Here is a 20,710-nt window from a genome sequence, read left to right as displayed (position 1 = left end):
CCTTCTTTCTCTTTTCTAGCGTTGGAAAAGCTTCCAGTTTAGAAATATACAAAAACTGTTTCCAGACTCCAGTAACCAAACCTGGCTGCATTAGGACATACTGGTGGAAATATGATTTGCCGCACAGGAATAAATGCCATATAAATCTGATATATTGGGCAACCTTCTTGGTTATATTTTCTTTCCATAAAAACTGCTTAATTTGCCTTCAAATTGGACCTTTTAATGAACTTACAGAAGTTATATAGGTCGATCAGCTGCTTGGGATCTCTACCTTTCACATGTTAGTTTTTTCATGTATGAGAAAAACTGACTGAGTTTCATCACTGATTTCATCAGAGTTTTTTCAGAGTTTGGTCTGTTTCTCATACGTGAGAAAAAAAATGTTTCTCCACCTTCTCCTATCTAACAGTCTGTGAAAATCGGACCACATTCCGATAGCATCCAAGTGTTGTCCGATTTTTTCACAGACCCATAGACTTGCATTGCTGATTTTGATCCGACACTTGGATCGAAACCGGACATGTCTCCATTATTTTGCGCTGACCACTCGGTCCCCAAAAAATGACGGGCATGTGAATGACCCCATTTTCTTTATTAAAACATGAGTAGCACTCGTACGCAAAAAATATACGCCTGAGCGAGCCCTTAGCCAGAGGCACTAACTAAAAGAGTCTCTTGCTCTGGCAGACCCAGTCCATACATGTACATCTGGTCGGCCACTCATGGTGCATTTAGAAGAAATGAAAATCAGCAAGCAAGCATTCCTAGAAACCCTCGTTGCCGATTATAAACCTGTTTAAACATGTCAGTGATCACATGATGAACATGCATAATTGTATTAGCTATTGTCCTGTCCCCATCATTGTTCCTAAGTAAACAAGCACCAAACAACTTATTATATAATTAATCGGCGCTTGAAATCAGCATGTCTAAGGGCACCATTGTTTGAACGCGTTGTAAGTGATTGTACAATTATCCTGCAACAGTCTCTACTTTCCCCAGTGATACTGACTATTGCATAAGATAGGGGTTTATAGGCTGGACTGCTGACCAACAGACCAACTGGTTGCAGTGCTGGATTAATTTAGAAATGGGGCTGTTCTGATAAGACAATCCATGTAATTCTACATTTTTCCAACCTCGCCATAATTACCTTAGAGGAGTTTTCTGGTATCTTCAACTTCCAAATGGGAGATGAGAAGCGCTGATGATTGTTGTGTCGACAACTGATTGACTATAACACAAATATGTCAGTGGCTGCTTGCCAGCAGAAAAATGGCTACCACCAACAGACTTCATGCAAGGCACTCTGTTTACCAGATGCTTCAGGTTGCTCTGACCTTCGCCCTTTAATCCCTGCACAGGAATCTGGATTTACACATGGACTCTTTGATTAGGGCCACAGAGTCAGCAGCTGGTCGGTGGTGCAGGCTGGCAGAAATAATGATCTGGTAACTGGATCAGAACTAGGACATCGGTGCCGGGTTGTGCAGGCTGGCAGAAATAATGATCTGGCAGCCGGATCAGAACTAGGAGGTTAGTGCAGGGTAGTGTAGGCTGGCAGAAATAATGATCTGGTAGCCGGATCAGAACTAGGAGGTCAGTGCAGGGTAGTGCAGGCTGGCAGAAATAATGATCTGGTAGCCGGATCAGAACTAGGAGGTCAGTGCAGGGTAGTGCAGGCTGGCAGAAATAATGATCTGGTAGCCGGATCAGAACTAGGAGGTCAGTGCAGGGTGGAAGAAATAATGATCTGGTAGCCAGATTACAACTAGGAGGTCGGTGCAGGGTGGTGCAGGCTGGAAGAAATAATGATCTGGTAGCCAGATTACAACTAGGAGATCGGTGCAGGGACAATAATGTAGAGCAGGAGAATAGTCAGAAAATGAGCCAAGGTCAAAATAGGGGTGTGCACTGGGAATGAAAGCAAAGCACACAGGAGTTCATTGAAGTTAGTAAAGTTATAACTGCAGTGGACAGCAAAATTTCGGGAGCTTAAATAGTTTGCAGCCCTGCACATGCCACATATCGGTGAGCAAATACAGACAGAAGTTAACTGTCAATCTCCCAGCCTGGACAGAACTACAAATGCCAGATGTCTTGGAACTAGAGTTGTTGCCTGCACCAAGAGTGTGGCGCCATCCCGTGAAATAAGCAGAAACAGGAAGGGCAGGCACCCATACAGATGTCACATTGACCAGGATAAATGCATGGCTGGCAGGTATGATGTATGCATCCTATTCTGATGCATAGCACAGGTGCATGCACCTCTCAAGAGAAACCTAAGAAGGCCCAAAAATCCCTTTAATACATGCGGACATGCACCATTTCCAACAGTTCTATTCATGAAAAACATAACCACAAACTTACAATGTTTTATTACAATAATATTTATTCTTGGTTATAAGATAAGCTGATTCTGTTACATAACAAGAAGCAAAGTTCATATTGATCAATATAATGTATTTGTGTTTTTCTTTTTCTTCTTTTTTGCCTTCTCACTGATAGATGCATAAGCCATAAAATGTTAGATACATAGAAAATCTACATTCAACAATGTCCCGCATGTGCACCACATTATCTACAGTATATTGCATAGGTACATTGTACAAATTATTATTATGCATAAAACAACTACCCATAACAAGGGCAAGTTTTCCGAATATTTTTGAACCAGTCCCATAGGGTCTAGTTTACATAGTCATTGATGTGCTTAGGCAGTTGTATATGTGACCAATCACTTTGGAGTGTCACCCCAATTTTAAAATCTATATCTCTTTCCGTGGACTCTTGAAATCTTTGAAAGACAAAACTTGAAAAATCTAAAATTAAACTGAGGATATTGAGGATGCGATGAGTTGAATAGGCTCTAAATAAAATAAGTCTGCTGTTTTGGCACTCAAGGATTCAAGGTAGATAAAAAAATAATATTTTTACCTATACTATGTACAACAAGAAAATACACAAGATGTTTTGCCCAAATGTCACATCACATAGAATTTTTCTGAAGACCAAGGATTACTAAAACATATTCGGCAGTTGCAATTTTAACCTTTGAACAACTGGTGTAGGTGAATGGATGTTCCAGGATTTGTTCACAAAAAATAAAGTGATATTAAACTGTATGCCGAACCACACGCCATTGTAAAGTATTCTAAGCACTCTTGAAAGAGACTAAACAGATACAAAAAAATGTTTGTTTGATACATCTGCTGCCCCTGACATTTTTTGCTTTTGCATTTCTCATAACAAAGGTGCCACAAATAAGAGCCAAAAATCACTCTCATAGGTTATATAAATCCATGTGAATACAGCTTGAGCTAGGTTTGTATGGAGGTCAACCATTGCTTTTGTAATTCTTGTATGATTTGGCAACACTTGGCAAGAGTAAACTATGTTGGCTTCCTGACCATAACGATTTCACTTTTGGAACATGGAATGTTGGAACGTTGAGACGTGTAATTTAGTTCTTCTTTGTCTAGGAGCATGGGTAAATTATGTTCAGATTTAGACCTGAATTTAAGCCAATGGTCTATTTTGTAACATCTGGGAATAATAGCAAAATTGAAATCGGAAACAAACATTTTTCTTTTTTTTTTACAATGTTGAAGGCAAGCTAACATTTCAACATGCTACCTAATGACACATTCAATGTTCTCACTGTTTCGCTCTACATCAATATTGGCTGAGACCATCAATAATATGAAATTGCTCTGGATCCTTTCATCTACCAGCACTTTCTACATCTGCATTTGGTAACTTTAAAACTCATTCTTGTTTTTGACTTTTTTTTTGCATTCCATATATAAATACTAACACTTCAGAATGGACATTTGCAATTTACAGCAAAGGTCTTTTCCAGAGAATATTCTGATGTACAATAAAAAATGATATTGTGGTACCGTGTTAGACAGAAATATCGATGTTAATACTTCTATGGCCAAAAATAACAAAAGTATTCTAGGAGTGATACAGGATAAATTATGTTTGCAAGCTTTAAGAGCACAGAGGCTCATTCAACTGGCCTGAAGAAGGAGCCTCTGTGCTCTTAAAGCTTGCAAACATAATTTTTCTGGTTAGCCAATAAAGGTATCACTCCTAGAATACTTTTGTCATTTTTCGGGCACAGAAGTATTTACACCAGAGAATATTCAAAATTAAGAAAAAATAGCTAAAACCAAAGTTTGGCCATGTTATAAAGGTTGTCTAGCCACCTATGTTGTTTTGGAAAACTACTCATAATGCTGTAAATGCTTGACTGATGTCAAATCTACTGAGGTCACCGCTGACTACAGACATTGTCTGCAGCGGTCTTAAGTCTATATTCATATTTCATTGCTTGAGCAAGTGGAGGACCTTGGAAAGGTGGGAATATGAATGGTGGTGGATCATTAAAGGGAATCTGTCTGGGGATTCGCGCTGCCTTAAGTTGGCTATATTGACAGGTCTCTCCCTATCTGTGTGGAGAGATCTATCAAGCTAGTGGAGTGGGGCATGATGGTGATTAGTTTTTTCAGTCTCCTTTGAGTCAATTTTTGGAGTATCTGGGAACGAATAAGGCTATGTGTATGATGGGAGAGACCTGTCAATTTTGCTTAGCGGAGCAGGTTGGGGTGGGAACTAGTTATTTAAGTCCCAGTAAATATTAGACAAAAAGGATAAACAACCTCGTTGATGTAAAAAATATATATCTCTGACGACATCAGCCTTGTAGCATTTATTCGGCTAGTGATGTAGCCAGTGCTTATCATCATCTGAAAAAATCTAATATGTCTGATCTGTGTTTTGCAAGATCACCGTTCGATCAAGCATTGGTCAAAAGATACAATTGTTCAATTCATTGAAACAGCCGACGTTCATTATTGTCGAAGTAACTCTTTCGGACGACTTTTATCTTATGCATATGGGACCCGGTAGTCTCCTTGCTCCCCTGCTCCTCCATGAAATATGTTTTCCATGAAACATCATAACATAGATATCTGCAATTAGGGAGCCTGTCCCTGATTCATGATGCTCAAAACACAGGCAGCATGAATCACCAGACTGGTTGCCTTTACAGGGGTGGTCCAAAGGCGAAAGTAAATTTTATCTTATCCCTATCTATTTGATGCCATAATCTAAGCTATTTTCTAGAATACTGGCTTTTAAAAATTCCTTACTGTTCCCTAAGTAGACTAACTGTTAGTCTATTTTTTTTTACTTCCTGTCTGATTCATTTGAGAGCCCCTAGTGCATCCTGGCATACTCAAAAGAAGCATCATCAGAAGAGGGGGCCGAGGCTGCGGTCAGTGTCACAGCCTTTGCCCCTTCCTGAAATGAAGCTTCATTTGATGTCAGTGACGGTTGTTTCAGTGGTGGGGCTGGTCTCTTTTCTATCCTTGTGCTGTGCACTGTGCAATGTGCACAGTGACAGTGCACGCTCTCTTGTTGGCTCAGATCTGCATTAATGAGCTGACAACACAGCAATGTTACAATACCCAGCAGAGACCTGGGGGGGTGACGCTGATCTCCTGCATGACGGGCATTCTGACGCCGCCCTGTTCCCGGCTCATTACTGCACATCTGAGCCGACAAGAGAGCGGGCGCTGTAACTGTGCATATCACACAGTGCACAGAACAGGGACCAGCCCTGCCCCTGAAACAACCGTCACTGATGACGCTTTGTTTCAGGGAGGGGGTAGAGGCTGTGACAGGGCCCCCTGCTCTGATGACACTTTGTTTGAGTATCCCAGGATGCACTGGGTTCTCTCAACTGAATCGTCATCAGACAGGAAGTAAAAAAAAAAATAGACTAGCAGTTAGATAGTGTAGTTAGGAAGCGGTAGGGAATTTTTAAAGCAAGTATATTAAGAAATAGATAGGGATTGAGATAAAATTTACTTTTGCCTTCGGACCACCCCTTTAAGGAATTATTTATTTCATTTTATAGCACTTTACGTTTTGTTTTTTTTAAAAAAAAGAAAAATATATGTGCCTGTATGACTCTTTTTCCATACCCTAATTATCAATTAATTTGACTCAAGAGTATGTTAATGGCAGACTGTTTTAAAAGACTGTAAGGGTTGTTATATACTGTACATCAGTCAAATGTTTGGACACACCTGTTTATGCAATGGTTTTACTTGTTCTTATAGGAATGTGCTTGTTGTAGATTCAGAATTAAAGAAGTTGTCCACTACGGGGTCCCGCACGCGGAACCCCCGCCGGTCAGTTGTTATCGGTGCCATTGGCGGCGGCCGGAAGTGTTCACCTCCGGGGTTCCGCCGTCAAGTGGTAGTGGCCGCTGCGGTGTACTGCAGATCTGCCTCCCATTGAATTGAATAGTAGGCGGATGTGCAGTACACCGCGGCCACTACCACTTGACGGCGGAGCCCGCAGGTGAGCACTTCTGGCCGGTGGCCGCCGCCGCCAGCACCAATAGCAGCTGATCGGCGGGGTGCCGCGTGCAAGACCCCGGCCGGTCATACATTGATGCCCTATCCCACGGATAGGGCATCAATGTAAAAGTAGTGGACAACCCCTTTAACGCAGAATATTTGGAAAAAAGTAAAGAAATATGTGTGAAACAAACCAGGTTATTTGTAAAGCCTTGCATTCTTCAAAGTACTCACCTTCTACTCAAATCACAGCTTTACACACCCTCTTGGCATTCTCTCAAGCTGCTTCAGTACGTTGTCTAATTTTAATGACTTCAAATGAACAGGTATGTATTGTCATGAGAACATTTGTGGAGTCAACGGACTGCAGAAAGTGTTTGTGACCATTGGGTGTATTTTAAGAGGCAGAGTTGGTACACAGCTCCATACAGTGTTGAGCCCTATTCCACAGCTGTCAGAATATGGCAAGAACCAGTCAACTAAGTAAAGAGAAATTACAGTCCATCTTTACATAAAAACATGAAGGTCAGTCAATCTGGCAAATTGCTAGAACCTTGAAGGTATCCTCAAGTGCAGTAATGAAAACCATCAATCTCTATGCTGAAATTGTTTCTCATAATGACCACTCCAGGAAAGGAAGACCAAGAATCTACTGTACTGGATAAGCTCTTTACAGTTACCAACCTCAGAATAAAAAACTAATTGACAGTACCTCAGATAACCTGACCTCATAAATGATGCCCTGACATCAAACAGCAGACATATCTCAAAATCAAAGGTCCAGACTGGAGATTGGAGACACAGGACTTTAGAGTCTAATTGCTGCAAAGAAGATATTGCTGAGGACCACAAACAAGAAGTAAAAACTTTTCTTTGATAAGCAGCACGAAGACTGGACATTAGATCAGTGAAAATCTGTATGGTGATCTGATGAGTCAAAATTGATGATTTTTGGTACCAAACACCATATCTTTAAGAGATGCAGAAAAGGTGAGAAGGTCTCTTCATATGTGGTGCCAAATGTGAAGCATGGAGGGGGTTGTAGTGGTGTGGGGGTGCTTTATTGGTGACACTGTTGGCAATTTACTCCAAATTCAAGGCACACTTTCCCAGCATGGCTACCACAGCATTCTGCGACGACATGATATCCCATATCTCTAGTTTGCACTTAATGGGACCATCATTTTTTTTGCAACAGGACAATGACCCCAAAAACTTCCAGGCTGTATAAGGACTATCTGACTGAGAAGAAGACGGATGGAGCACTGTGCCAGCTGATATAGCCTCCACAATGACTCAACCTCAACCCAATTGGTTTGGGATGAGTTGGACCGAAGACTGAAAGCAAAGCTGCCAACACAGCCATTCCAGGTGACTATCTGCTGAAGCTGCAAAAGACATTGCAAGGGGTATGTAAAGCTGTCATCATTGTAAATGGGGGGCACTTTGATTATTCTAAGATTAATCACATAATCTGGTTTGTTTCACACGTGTTTCCATATGTTTTTCTTTGTGATTTTCTTGCCTTCAATCTGAACTTACGATGTGCTCATTCCAATAAGAACATGGAAAACCATTGCATGAGCAGGTGTGTTCAAACTATATTGTAGATATTTATACCGTATATATGACACCACACAATAAAGCTGAAGATGTCCTGCTAAGACTTGTGTATAGATACAACAATCAAATTTTTGCCATGATCCATTATGGAGTTATAATGATCAGAAACAAATGTTCTTCTTTGGTCTTGAACATGTAGGCTCTTTCATTTATCTATTAGTAGAGTTGAGAAAGGTCTTGATATCATCCAAGTATATATTGTCCTTCTGTATTTTGTGCATGAGGTTACATATGTGTTCTCAGTTCATAAACAATTCTAGTTTATTCTCTTAAATTGTTAACTTTCATCAGTAAAAATATAACTTTGCATATTTAAGTACAAATCCCCGAAGTCGTCTTCGGCATTTTGGAAATGTCTACATTTCTATTTCAGAACCATCACCAGAATCATATAATTCTGCGGTGATACATCTGCTTCCCTGCTCAGATCCTGTTATCCCACTGTCTGTATCAATTTCCATTTCCTCAGCTATTGTGGTTGGTTCCCAACTTACAAAACCTTTGGGTTCATGAATATCACAATGGAATTGATGTGTTTCAGTTTGACTTTTCTCTAAAATTCCATCAAAATTGGAGGGGTCATTGGTTGTTGATAACATACTTTGTTCGTGGAGAACACTTCCACCTTCTGTTTTTTTAGGAGTATCTGAGAAGCTTATACCTTCTAGAATCTCAGTCATGAGAGATGGGCCAAAGTCCATAACCAAGGATTGCATGGAGTCAGCGCGCCACAGACTGCTAGAAGGCTCAGAAGGAACAGTGAAGACGCTGCAATTCTCTGTATCTGGAAATCCGGAGCTGGCCCAGTCTTCATCAGGTTTTTGAGAGCTAGTATCCTCTGAAGGATCCTCTGAGGATGAGAGCCTAGGCATGGTGCAAAATCCAGATCCTAGACCTGCACAGAGAAATACAAAAATGTTACCTAGTGCCGTAGTGCAATAACTGTGCAGTCTAAGATCAGAAAAATGGCCTACAGACTGATTAAAAGATAACTATGTCCCCTCAGTCAAATTTGATTCAATGTCTCTGTCTCACAGACAAATGTTTGTGTCTTCTCAACACTTGTTCTCGATACCCATCTCTGTCATATTTACTCAATAACTGATTGTACTATACATGAAAATAAAGGTCTAATAGCAGTCAATAAAAGTAGGAAATGCCTTATTATCCAACATCTCCTGTGGTCTACGTGGTTATCTGTATGTGGCCTATGTTTTCTTAAGATTTCTTCAGTTCATATGGGGATATAACAATTAGGATTCAGGTGTTTGATTGCAACAAGAAGTTTAGGGGAACACAGAAAAAGAGGCTATACTGCCTTTAAAAAGTTTGCCAACTTCAAAAGTATTAATTTTAGATGTGTTCCTTATATGATTATGTAGAATTTATTATTATATTTTTATTTTAAAAAATATCCTGATGCTTAAATATCTTCTCTGGCATTAGGTTCAGGAGCTTCATTTCTGGTCTTATGCTCGACACAGTAGAGTGTTTCCTGTGATGGCACATCATTAATGCTGTGTGTGAAGGGGGCAGGCTGGCTGATAATTTTAATAGTTAAGCCTAATCCCTTCTCTGTCTTTGTATTGTTTATCATAAAGAATGGTTTAGCCATTTAAATTAGAAATCAGCCAGACTCCTTAACACACAGCTCTGGTGACACAAAGACACAGGAAATGCTCTCCGGTGTGAGACACAAACCGGAAGTGGAGCTGCTCAAATCCAGAACCAATGTTGATAGATGTTGCATCTTTGAGAATAAAAAAATGTAATAATACTTTTATTTCATATCAGGAACATATCAAACAATATTTTTTTGAATGTGGACAACCCCTTTAGCTACCCCACATGAGTTTGACTTCCCAAAAACCTTTAAAGAGCAGTGTCAAACCAAAGAGAAAAAACAAAAACAGTTAAACAACACTTTCCACAGTTATGTCTCTTGGTTTGGTTGATATCTCTCATATTTCAAGGTTCTTTAACAGATTGTAAATTAAAAGGTATCTATTAGTGATGAGCGAGCATGTTCATTACTTGAGATTTACGCGCATGCTCGGGTATTTTCCGAGTATCTTCAGCGTGCTCGGGTGTTATGTTTTCGTCACTCCGTGTTCATGATTTGCGACTGTTTGACAGCTTTAATACATGTGAGGAATGCCTAAGAAACAGGCATTCCTCACATGTATTAAAGCTGTCAAACAGTCGTAAATCATGAGCACAGAGTGATGAAAACATAACACCCGAGCATGCTGAAGAAACTCGAGAGCACTCGAGCATGCTCGCCGAAAGGGTTAACAGAACATGTTTGCTCATCACTAGCATCTATCTATATGTGGAACTATGGAAACCATATCATTCCTTCTGGAAGAGAGCTACTTTTCCAAGAGAGCATCGCTGTATGACTTCATATACCAGATGGATCTCCACAAGGAGAACTAGGAACTTCCAAGAATCCTTTTGACTCTTCTATAAACTTCTCTCAAAAGCAAACATCCTCTCAATGGCAAACATCCAAACTTTTAACTATCATAATTACAGGATTTCTCACTTTACATTTTCAATTTTAGGCTTTAAATGTACTTTTAGGTTTCAAACTTACCATAATGGCTTTGTGACTCTGACATAGAGTTCCAGGCTTCTCCTGGGTTCTCATCTATCTCTTCATCCCAATTTCGCTTATGGAGAAGTGGCAAGGATACAGCATTCTTAATAATTGGAGAAATAGGTGGAGGGGGTGATATAGGATGTCCAAGGGACTGACGTTCAGAAGACATCCATCGAGTTTGGCGTAATTTCTTTGTGATATAGTTCCAACGAGGGTGCCTGTGCTTCTCATGGCAGTGGGTGAGAAAGGAGGTGTCCCCAAAGACTTCTCCTTTTCGTCCTACATGCATTGTGTGCCTAAAGTCACCAAGAGGAGGACTGATCATTTCTGGTGTTAATGGTACCCGTTCTCGCCTGGATCGAGAAACCAGGTTTTTTATGACCGGAAGACTGCCAAGACTCATCTTGTCTTCTTAACAATGTGAAATTGTTGAATAAGAAACACATAAAGAAGATCCTTACACCATTGTCTTTTCTAATAATGTCTCACATGCTTATTATAAGATTCTTGACAAGAAACTCTTGAGTTTTCCTAAACCAAAAGTGACAATAGTATTACAAAAGACGACAAGTAGTTATCTTCTATAACGGGTGTATGTGCCTCTTGTGAAATTGAAATAATGAAACCACACAGTAGATGTAAGGAATCATCAGGCAGCTCAGTAGAGAAGATCTTATATCAGCTAATTCAGAGTCTTGTGCTTTTCAGATGGTGGAAGGTAGATGTTTACAGAAATCAATGAAGTCTAGAAAAATTAGCCCAAATGAGATTCGTGCAACCTGAGAGCAAATACTGATGTCCAACCTGAAAAAGAAAGAATGACTTTAGTCAAATAGAACTCTTTGTAGAACTCTCATCTTGTGGTGACTTTTTAATTCAGTCTCTTTATTCAATATAATATTTTCCATATTTTCCAACAAATATTCTAAAGATATATATTTCATAAAGTAGAATATACAATCCTAATTTAATAATGTTATCTGGCTAGGAACTGTGCCAAATGAATGCCTCAATCAGAATCGGCTACAATACACGTACAAACTGGTTACATTTTCTTAGGGAGTCTGTCACCCCCAAAATACAAATTTAGCTACTTAATCATTTATATAGGGGGCTTAGCATGATTTTCCTGGCTAGTGCATGCATAGGGGAAGCAAGGCATTCATGAGAAAGGCTATAATTTACAATTTAATTCTCATCTTCTACTGTGGATGCATTACACATGCACTCGAAACCAAAGGTGACACACTTTTTGACTGGAGCACTACGTTCTCAGCAGGCATTGCCATTTATTGATGAGATTGTCTTAGCAAGAGCCTATGCACACAACCGATTATATTAGACGTAGTCCGAGGAAAAAAACGGTGACATGTCTGGATCAAAATCAAAATTTGATCCAAGTGTCAGATCAAAATTGTCAATATACATCTATAGTCAAAATTGTCAATATACATCTATAGGTACAAGGAAAACAATGGACTGCACTCGAATGGATGATACAGGCGCATCTCACTAAATTAGAATATCATCAAAAAGTTAATTTATTTCAATTCTTCAATACAAAAAGTGAAACTCACATATTATATAGAGTTATTACAAATAGAGTGATCTATTTCAAGTGTTTATTTCTGTTAATGTTGATGATTATGGCTTACAGCCAATGAAAACACAAAAGTCATTATCTCAGTAAATTTGAATAATTATCATAAAAAAACTGCAAAGGCTTCCTAAGCGTTTAAAAAGGTCCCTTAGTCTGTTTCAGTAGGCTCCACAATCATCAGGAAGACTGCTGACTTGACAGATGTCCAGAAGGCAGTCATTGACACTAAGTAAATGCAAAGTAAATTTTGCATTTCATTTGGAAATCAAGGTCCCAGAGTCTGGAGGAAGAGTGGAGAGGCCACAATCCAAGCTGCTTGAGGTCTAGTGTGAAGTTTCCACAATCAGTGATGGTTTGGGGTGCCACATCATCTGCTGGTGTAGGTCCACTGTGTTTTATCAAGACCAAAGTCAGCGCAGTCGTCTACCAGCAAATTTTAGAGCACTTCATGCTTCCCTCTGCCGACAAGCTTTTTGGAGATGGAAATGTCATTCTCCAGCAGGACTTGGCACCTGTCCACACGGCCAAAAGTACCAATACCTGGTTTAAAAACAACAGTATCACTGTGCTTGATTGGCAGCAAACTCGCCTGACCTTAACCCCATAGAGAATCTATGGGGTATTGTCAAGAGGAAGATGAGACACCAGACCCAACAATGCAGACGAGCTGAAGGCTGCTATCAAAGCAACCTGGGCTTCCATAACACCTCAGCAGTGCCACAGGCTGACGCCTCCATGCCATGCTGCATTGATGCAGTAATTGATGCAAAAGGAGCCCCGACCAAGTATTGAGGGCATTTACTGAACATACATTTCAGTAGGCCAACATTTCAGATGTTAAAAACATTTTTCAAGCTGTTGTTATAAAGTATTCTAATTTACTGAGATAATGACTTTTGTATCTGAGTGTGGTCTGATGTTCACAGATTGACAGAATGGAAAAGATGGAGATTTTCTTTTTCTCCACCTCCGAGAAAAACTGATCCCACGCTGATCAAACTCTGATCCGCATAATCAGACCATTTTTACTCGGATGGAGAGAGAAAGGTCGTGTGCACATGCCCTAAAATTGAGCTCAGAACTGGATTGCATTGGTTCCATTTGACTTGTAACAGATCAGGTTATAATGTCAGGCTTCTGCTTTTGATCTTTTTTACTAGGCAAAATTGTGCAACAGAAAACTATCATCTGCTTCTCATGAAGAATGAAACATGATGATACTAATGCCATGATGAACACAGCCATAATCTTGTGTTTATATGATAATATGGAATAAATACTTAAAGGGATCCTGTCAGCAGGATTTCACCCCCCAAACTGTTTATATGTGCATAAAGTTCTATCAAAGACAAGTCCAGCAAAACCTTTACATAGCCAGTCCTATCCGCCATTACTGAGAAATCAGTGTTTGAATTGATATGCAAATTAGACTGAAGAACTATTTGTATATCTGAAGCCTCTGTAACTCCAGCTCCATTCCCCGCCCAACGGCGCCTCCTCCTACTTGACTGACAGCCTCTATGCCGTGTGACTGCAGGCAAAGTAGCAGTCAGTCAAGCAGGAGGATGCAGAGATAGGCGGGGCATAGAGCTGGAGTGACCGAGTCTTTAGATCTTCCATAGCACTTTTGCCTCATTTGCATATTAATTCCAATATGGATTTTTCAGTAACGGAGGAACACACAGACCATGTAAAGATATTGCTGGACTTGTCATTGAAAGAGCTACATGCAAATATAAATAGTTTGGGGTTTGAAATCCTGCTGACAGGATCCCTTTTTAAACTGTAAATACTACATGTATTATAATATATAAAGCTACAGTACCTGATACCTTCACTACAGGCAATACAGTATATGGCATATTTTGGATAATCCATTTCTGTTATAGAGATCCTCCTCAATAAACTAATTATAAGAAGTCGTGGTCTCAGTACCCCATCTGTCAATTATTTCTAATGGAGTAATCCAGCTCAGTTCCCCTGAAGCATTGACACATGAGTTATTAACGAGTAACTGTACTTTCAAGTAATCACTCAGAATAAGCTATTGTGTGTGGAATATGAGGAATAAAACTATTTCTAGCCATTATGTGACTTGTATCTGGCATTTTTACCAGTTTTCCCCTTTTTAGGTTCTATTTCTAATTTGCAATTGACTCTGAGCTGGTGGGAGGAGATTAGCTGTATGTCTCCCATACATAACATAACATGGCACACAGAGAGGGATTCCTGCTCTTCACTCCCTAATTTGCACACAAACAGAAGCAGCAGCATGGAAGACTTTATACAGAAATACTGAGCTGTGTGGTTGTGAATCCAGCTCTAGGAGGAGCTAACTCTCTCACTATCTTTAGCAGCATCTATCTGTGTCTCATTTTTTGGCAAGAATTTTTTTTTTTAACTAAACGCTTTGTGAAACTAGACTGTGAGTACCGAAGTTCAGAAAGAGTTACACGTATTAGTTAATAGATTACTCATAGAAAAACTCAATCTAACTTTCGTCCCCAATTCATAATTGCCTTTGCGCCTGTTTTTTTGTCTAGCTTTGTGTATTTTGCGCCTTTTTTTGTTTGCACCTCATTCGTTGTTATATTTGTGCTTTTTTTTTGTCTATTTTATATGTACTTGCCTATTTTTGTTCTTTCGCTTTGTGGCCAAAGTTTAGTGATTCCAGATGTTTTTGCCTGATTCTTCAAGTGAGAATTTTTCAAAAGTCAAAAAGTTTTGGCGCAATTCCACCCCACTATCCCCTTGATGTAGTTTTATGCACTTCTTTCAAAAGTCTTTTTTGTTTTGTGACTTTGAAAAGAATGATTCAAGACAGGAAAAAAGTAAATTTTTTAAACTTTCTGGCAAATTCATGAACCACATGCGACACCATTTTGTTGACTTTGGCGCAATAAACTTCAGCGAATACCATAAGATGAAAAAAGAAATTTGATTTAAAAAAATGCAACCGATGACTCGGGGCCATTATGTCCATATCTATCAATGCATGCTTACCAACAGTATTGGGAATTAGCAATCACTCCACTATAGAATATAAGGGGTTCAAAAACCGCAAAATAGAATTAATAGGGTCATGCTCGGATCCCTCAAACTTTGCCCTGAACATAAAACTGTGTATTCCTTTTTCCCAGAGACTTCCCTTAATAAATTATACAAACCACAAGACTTACTGAGATATAAGTATAAAATACTTTTTAGAAAATGATTTTATTTTTCAGAAGAAAAATAATAATAAAAAAAAAACATAGTCATTTATTTCCACTGGCTTGGAAAAAAAAATGAGTCTCCAGTAATGTACCCTTTTTATTTCTAAAATGACCCCCATTCACTTGTCGAGAAACTCGGACAAAGCCGGTATTATAGAGGTTTCCAAAAATATCTAGTGACAAACAAGCACAGCATTCCACTGAATGTACATAAAGAGCAATGGGAAAAAATAAAACACATACTGTACGCCATGCTACTGTAACAAGAAATTAGGCTTAAAAGGACTGAGCGCTTTACATTTTGCCTTTAGTAGGTTCCTACATGAAAAGCAATTTGGTAAATGTTCCATTCATGGTCTCTCACCTTTGCAATGAGCCCCAACGCCCACAGTCATAGATAAAATCCCAGCCATGAAATTCAAATATGCTGCAATTTAGAGGTTTCTCGGAGAACCCTGCATTTAAAAGGACCATAAGCGCCGATAAAACCCACCAGCTTACCTATTTGCATGCAGCATCAGTATGCTGAATTCTATGGATGGCTAATATCCTCTAATATTAGAAATATCTCTTTATTTCGTTCAGCCGTATGTGTTTATTCCTAAAGGGAAAGTTTGTTTCAGTGCTGACACATCTGAGAGAGCATTTACCCGCAGATCAGAGAATTATGCAGAAATGTCCTTATGTCTTTCACATTCTTTTCTGCCGTTTCTGAGTAACCAGAAATGCTGGGTGACAAAGTTTTATGGCTGCTGCTATAGAATTAAAGGGAATCTGTCAGCAGGTTTTTGCTACCTTATCTGAGAGCCGCATAATGTAGCAAAAGAGACCCTGATTCCAGCGATGTATCACTTAGCCTACTGGATGCAGCAGTTGTGACACAATCAGAGCTTTTAGATGTAGCATGCAGCAGAGCTCGGAAAGCTAACCACGCCCACACCACAGCTTTATTTGTACATTTTATATTGACAGTGAGCTAAGGGGGCGTGGTTAGACCAGGGCTCACATTAGCTGTAGTTCAGGCAGTGATAATCTCCTGGTGATAAAACATTCATTGCATTGAAACAACAGCACACAGTCTAATAAGTGATACATCGCTGAAATCTGTGTCTCAGCCCCTACATCATGCTGACCTCAGATTAAATAGCAAAAGCCTGCTGACAGATTCCTGTTATTAGAGTGTGTTACTCCCTACCACCATACATCCAAATTGTCATATAATTATAAAATGTGAGATTACAGCTCAGTTTATGTGCATGATAACCCCCTGACTACTGTAAGGATTGAAATCCAGCACCGCTCCTGCTAACCCTTTTAGCAGAATAATAAAGTGGTTTACTACCATAGAAATCTGTGTATTTGCCATTTTAGCATGCCCTATGTATTGGGAGAACAGGCAAAGTGCAATGGTTGATGGTCTCTATATCTCAGGGGAGACAGAACTGAAAACTTGCTCAACTTTCCATAACACCCAATGACTTACATAGATAGATAGCAAGGCTACTTCAACTTACAAACTCTGCCTGGATGGCCATGAAGACCATTGTTCTTTTATTAGTTTGGAGACTCAGAATTATAGTACATTTCATATTATAGATGCTTGATAGGTGGAGAGCCCAACCCTGCAGAGATTGGAGTCGGTTGACCACCTAGGTTGAGATTGAATAGAGAACTGACTGCACATTTGACGAATAATCTCAAATGAGTAATCTGTCAAATATGTAATCTGAGAGCAGCATTATGTTGGTGATGTCGGGGCAGAGACCCTGATTCCAGCGATGTATCACCTACTGGGCTGCTTGCTGCAGTTTTGATAGAATCTCTGTTTTCTCTGCTGCAGATATAACAGTGCTCTGAATGCTAAGCTCTGTATAACCCCGCCCACAGCACTGATTGGCAGATTTCTGCGTACACCATACGTTGTTAGCAAGCTGCCAATCAGTGGTGGGGGCGGGGTTACACAGATTATCTGGACTTTTTGGCACAAAGCACCTAGTCGTGCATTTAGAATTTCCTACTGATAAAATACTGATTGTTTTGAAGCTTTAGCACACTGCTGAGCAAGGGACACCTCTCTGGAATCAGGCTCTCCATCCCTATATTATTTTGCTCTCAGATTACATAAAAAGCCTGCTGACAAATTATTTATTTCACACTAGGAGGCAGCCGTCATTTCATTTCACTGAATGGAGGTTTTGAAGAACCCCAATTCTGCTACTAATTAGGGGTTCTACTCATGGAGACATGCTATAAATGTCCTAGGTGGGATATCCAGTTATAAAAAAAATAAAAAACTGTACATAAAAGGGAAATCTAGCGTCTGTCTTTGGCATCAGCTATCTTTATAATGATTTTAGTTGTGACAGAACTGGTTGAGACAATTTTAGATTTCCTTTGGACATTATCTGATGCCGCAGACAAATAATGTTCTCCCAGCAGAATGCCAATTGCAAGTCTCAAATAAACTGAAAGGAATGTAGGAAAATCACATTATGTTCACTTGCTACTTACAATGTGGAATGTGAGATAATGAGAGAAAGTGCAAGTCAATGTAAGATTCAGAACTCTGCCGCTACAATACATCTGCTGCAAATTTTAATATCGGAAATTAATGAGTTGCATATCTTGGTCGGCCATTCTAATGGTCAATCCAAGACCCAACTTAGATAGAAATAACTATGAATATCACTAGAAGTAATTTTTGCTATGTATTTATGTATTAGGTGCGTAGAGTATACAGTGTTATAACAGGCCTGGACTGGCCAACAGGAGAACAGGAGAATCCTCCGGTGGGCCACCACCTCTTATATGATCGGTAATTGTCACAATATACTTGCGTCACTATGTACAGACAAAGGCAGCATCTTATTCATTTAACAATCTACCCAGCTATTGTTATATAAATTTGTGATTGAAGATAATGTCACATTTGCATGTAGGTGAAAAGTGGGGCCCTAGAGTTGGTTACTGGTGGGTCCTTGGCATCCCAGTCCGACACTTACAGTAGAGAAAAAAAGTAGGATCTGTATCAGCACACCACCCAGGTAAAATCGAAAACGTTTATTAATCCATGTTAAAAAAAAGCTAAAAAACACCTGATGCGTTTCTGGCGCCGGTCTGCGCCAGAAACGCGACAGGTGCTTTCTAGCTGTTTTTAACATGGATTGATAAAGGTTTTTGATTTTACCTGGGTGGTGTGCCGATACAGATCGTCCTTTTTTCTCTACCATGTCTGTGCTCACCAGTAGGACTGGCACCCCCCGGTGATATGTTTTTCTTCAGCCTTGGTGTAGATTTGACTGGATGTTGTATCACATACGTGGAGGCTCCCTGTTCCTCTGTCCTCTCGACACTTATAGTACTAGCATAATGAATGAGATTTCATAATTTTATTTTTTTTTTTAGCTCCGGTGCTTTTCTGCCAAGATACAGCATGTTAATTCTTTCATCGTTTTTGCAGCGCTTTTCACCCAATGGGTGGATAATGCAAGCAAAAACGCTGTAAAAACGTGACAAAAACACGTGAATTTTATGTATCGTTTTTCCTGCCTACCTCTCTGGCAGAAAAATACTGCAAAAATGCAAAGTGTGTACATACCCTAAATGTCCATCAACGAAAGCAATGAGGAAGCTTCAAGAGAAAAGAAACACATAAAAAAACAAACAACAACTTCCTGAATTCTCAAAAGAAACATCCTGTCCTATGAATCTGTAACCTGGACCAGTGAGATAGGCAGACATGAAATATTAATGATGTAAGTCTTCCTCTTTTGCGCCGGGCATCCTCCCCGGGCATCCTCTAAGGACTGTTTTACACCCATCCCAGTCTCAGCCTCCAGAGGCAGCGCACAAGTTTCCCTTTGTTCTGTTGTCAATGCTTCAGTAAACACACACTTATCATCGGCTACTGTTCAGACCCTGACCTGTATCAACACAGGGCGAGGTTATCAATTAGTCATACACACTGGACGTTGCGCCTCATATACGGAACATGTGCATTATAAAACCTATTAACCTATTGGCATATTTGTAATAATGTTTCATTTCATACATAGAGCAAGTTCTTACACAGGTAAACATTTACAGGTAATCAGTAATGTTTCAAAACTACCTTCCAAAAAGGATTAAAGGGGTTTTCCAGTTCTTTAATATTGATTTGTCTATGTTTAGGTCATTAATAATATATCGATGGAGCCATTTTCCTGGTACCCCCACAATCAGCTGATTGAAGATGCCGCGGGGCACTAAAAGTGGTGTAAGGGTGTGACAGGGACTTTCCCTGAAGACAACAATTGTAGTATGAATATTAACATGCTGTTGTATTGTGTTTAGATGGTATAATGTAAAATGCCTAGAGTGTTATAAGTACCGATGATGATGTGGGTACTGCATTGGTAATTCCTAAGGTAACCTGGTACACTTAGCTCAGGCGTAGGAACATTAGGGCAGATAGCCAGTGGTGGGCCTATTAGTGTATAAGTGATAGGTATAATATAAGTATTGTTAGTATAGTTTTAATGTAGGAAAGTAATGCAAGCTGTGTGCTGGAATGTAGGTGAAAGGTTAGATCATCCCAACAACAGACTGCAGGAACAGATATAGTAATATGTTTGGGATCAGTCCAGCATGGGAGGGGGTTAGGTCAAGCAAGAAGGGGAATCATTTCCTGGTTTAGTAAGTCTGAGTTAGTGATTGGTTTGTGTGAAATTCAGGTTCAGTGTGCAGTGGGCTGGAGGCACATGGAGTACGTATCGTTCTAACAGCATGAGGTCGTACCAAATTTCATTTGGACCATTTTGTAAAGTCTTGTGGCCTACAGCCCGAACTAGGTACTCTGGACTGTGCCTTAATCCATTTCATACAGAGGAAGCTGGAAGGGGAACCACGTGAGGGAAACGTAGCGGATCTCAGGAGTGCTGTGGGGCCAGAAGGGAAATCCCTGGGGCTGACAGTAGGATCAATCGTAGGTATTATTATTATTATTATTATTTATTATTATAGCGCCATTTATTCCATGGCGCTTTACATGTGATAGGGATATACATAACAAAAGCATTTACATAATCTTAACAAAACGAGTCAGCGACTGGTACAGGAGGAGCGAGGACCCTGCCCGCGAGGGCTCACAGTCTACAAGGGATGGGTGAGGATACAGTAGGTGAGGGTAGAGCTGGTCGTGCAGTGGTGTTTACTGCAGGTTGTAGGATTGTCGGAAGAGGTGGGTCTTCAGGTTCCTTTTGAAGGTTTCCACGGTCGGCGAGAGTCTGATATGTTGGGGTAGAGAGTT

At 39.9% G+C, this 20,710-nt stretch overlaps 1 protein-coding gene across 2 annotated transcripts in view; it reads right to left on the bottom strand.

Moving 5' to 3' along the window:
- Window positions 1–2,377: 2,377 nt before the first annotated feature.
- The window catches only part of CDC42EP1 (CDC42 effector protein 1), a 57,003-nt gene continuing 38,670 nt past the window's right edge, over window positions 2,378–20,710 (bottom strand). For both annotated transcript variants that reach the window (XM_073644393.1, XM_073644394.1), the window contains 2 exons: window positions 10,603–11,412; window positions 2,378–8,898 (listed from right to left, as the gene is read on the bottom strand). In XM_073644393.1, coding sequence (XP_073500494.1) covers window positions 8,360–8,898; window positions 10,603–11,011 — 948 coding nt within the window. In that variant the 5' untranslated portion in view covers window positions 11,012–11,412 and the 3' untranslated portion in view covers window positions 2,378–8,359. The remainder of the gene's footprint in view (window positions 8,899–10,602; window positions 11,413–20,710) is intronic.

The sequence above is a fragment of the Phyllobates terribilis genome, unplaced genomic scaffold (assembly GCF_046119375.1).
Source record: "Phyllobates terribilis strain yellow unplaced genomic scaffold, ASM4611937v1 Scaffold_8__6_contigs__length_399053987, whole genome shotgun sequence".
Taxonomy (NCBI): Eukaryota; Metazoa; Chordata; class Amphibia; order Anura; family Dendrobatidae; genus Phyllobates; species Phyllobates terribilis.
Note: the sequence above shows the minus strand (reverse complement) of the source record. Positions and strands in the feature narration are given on the sequence as shown.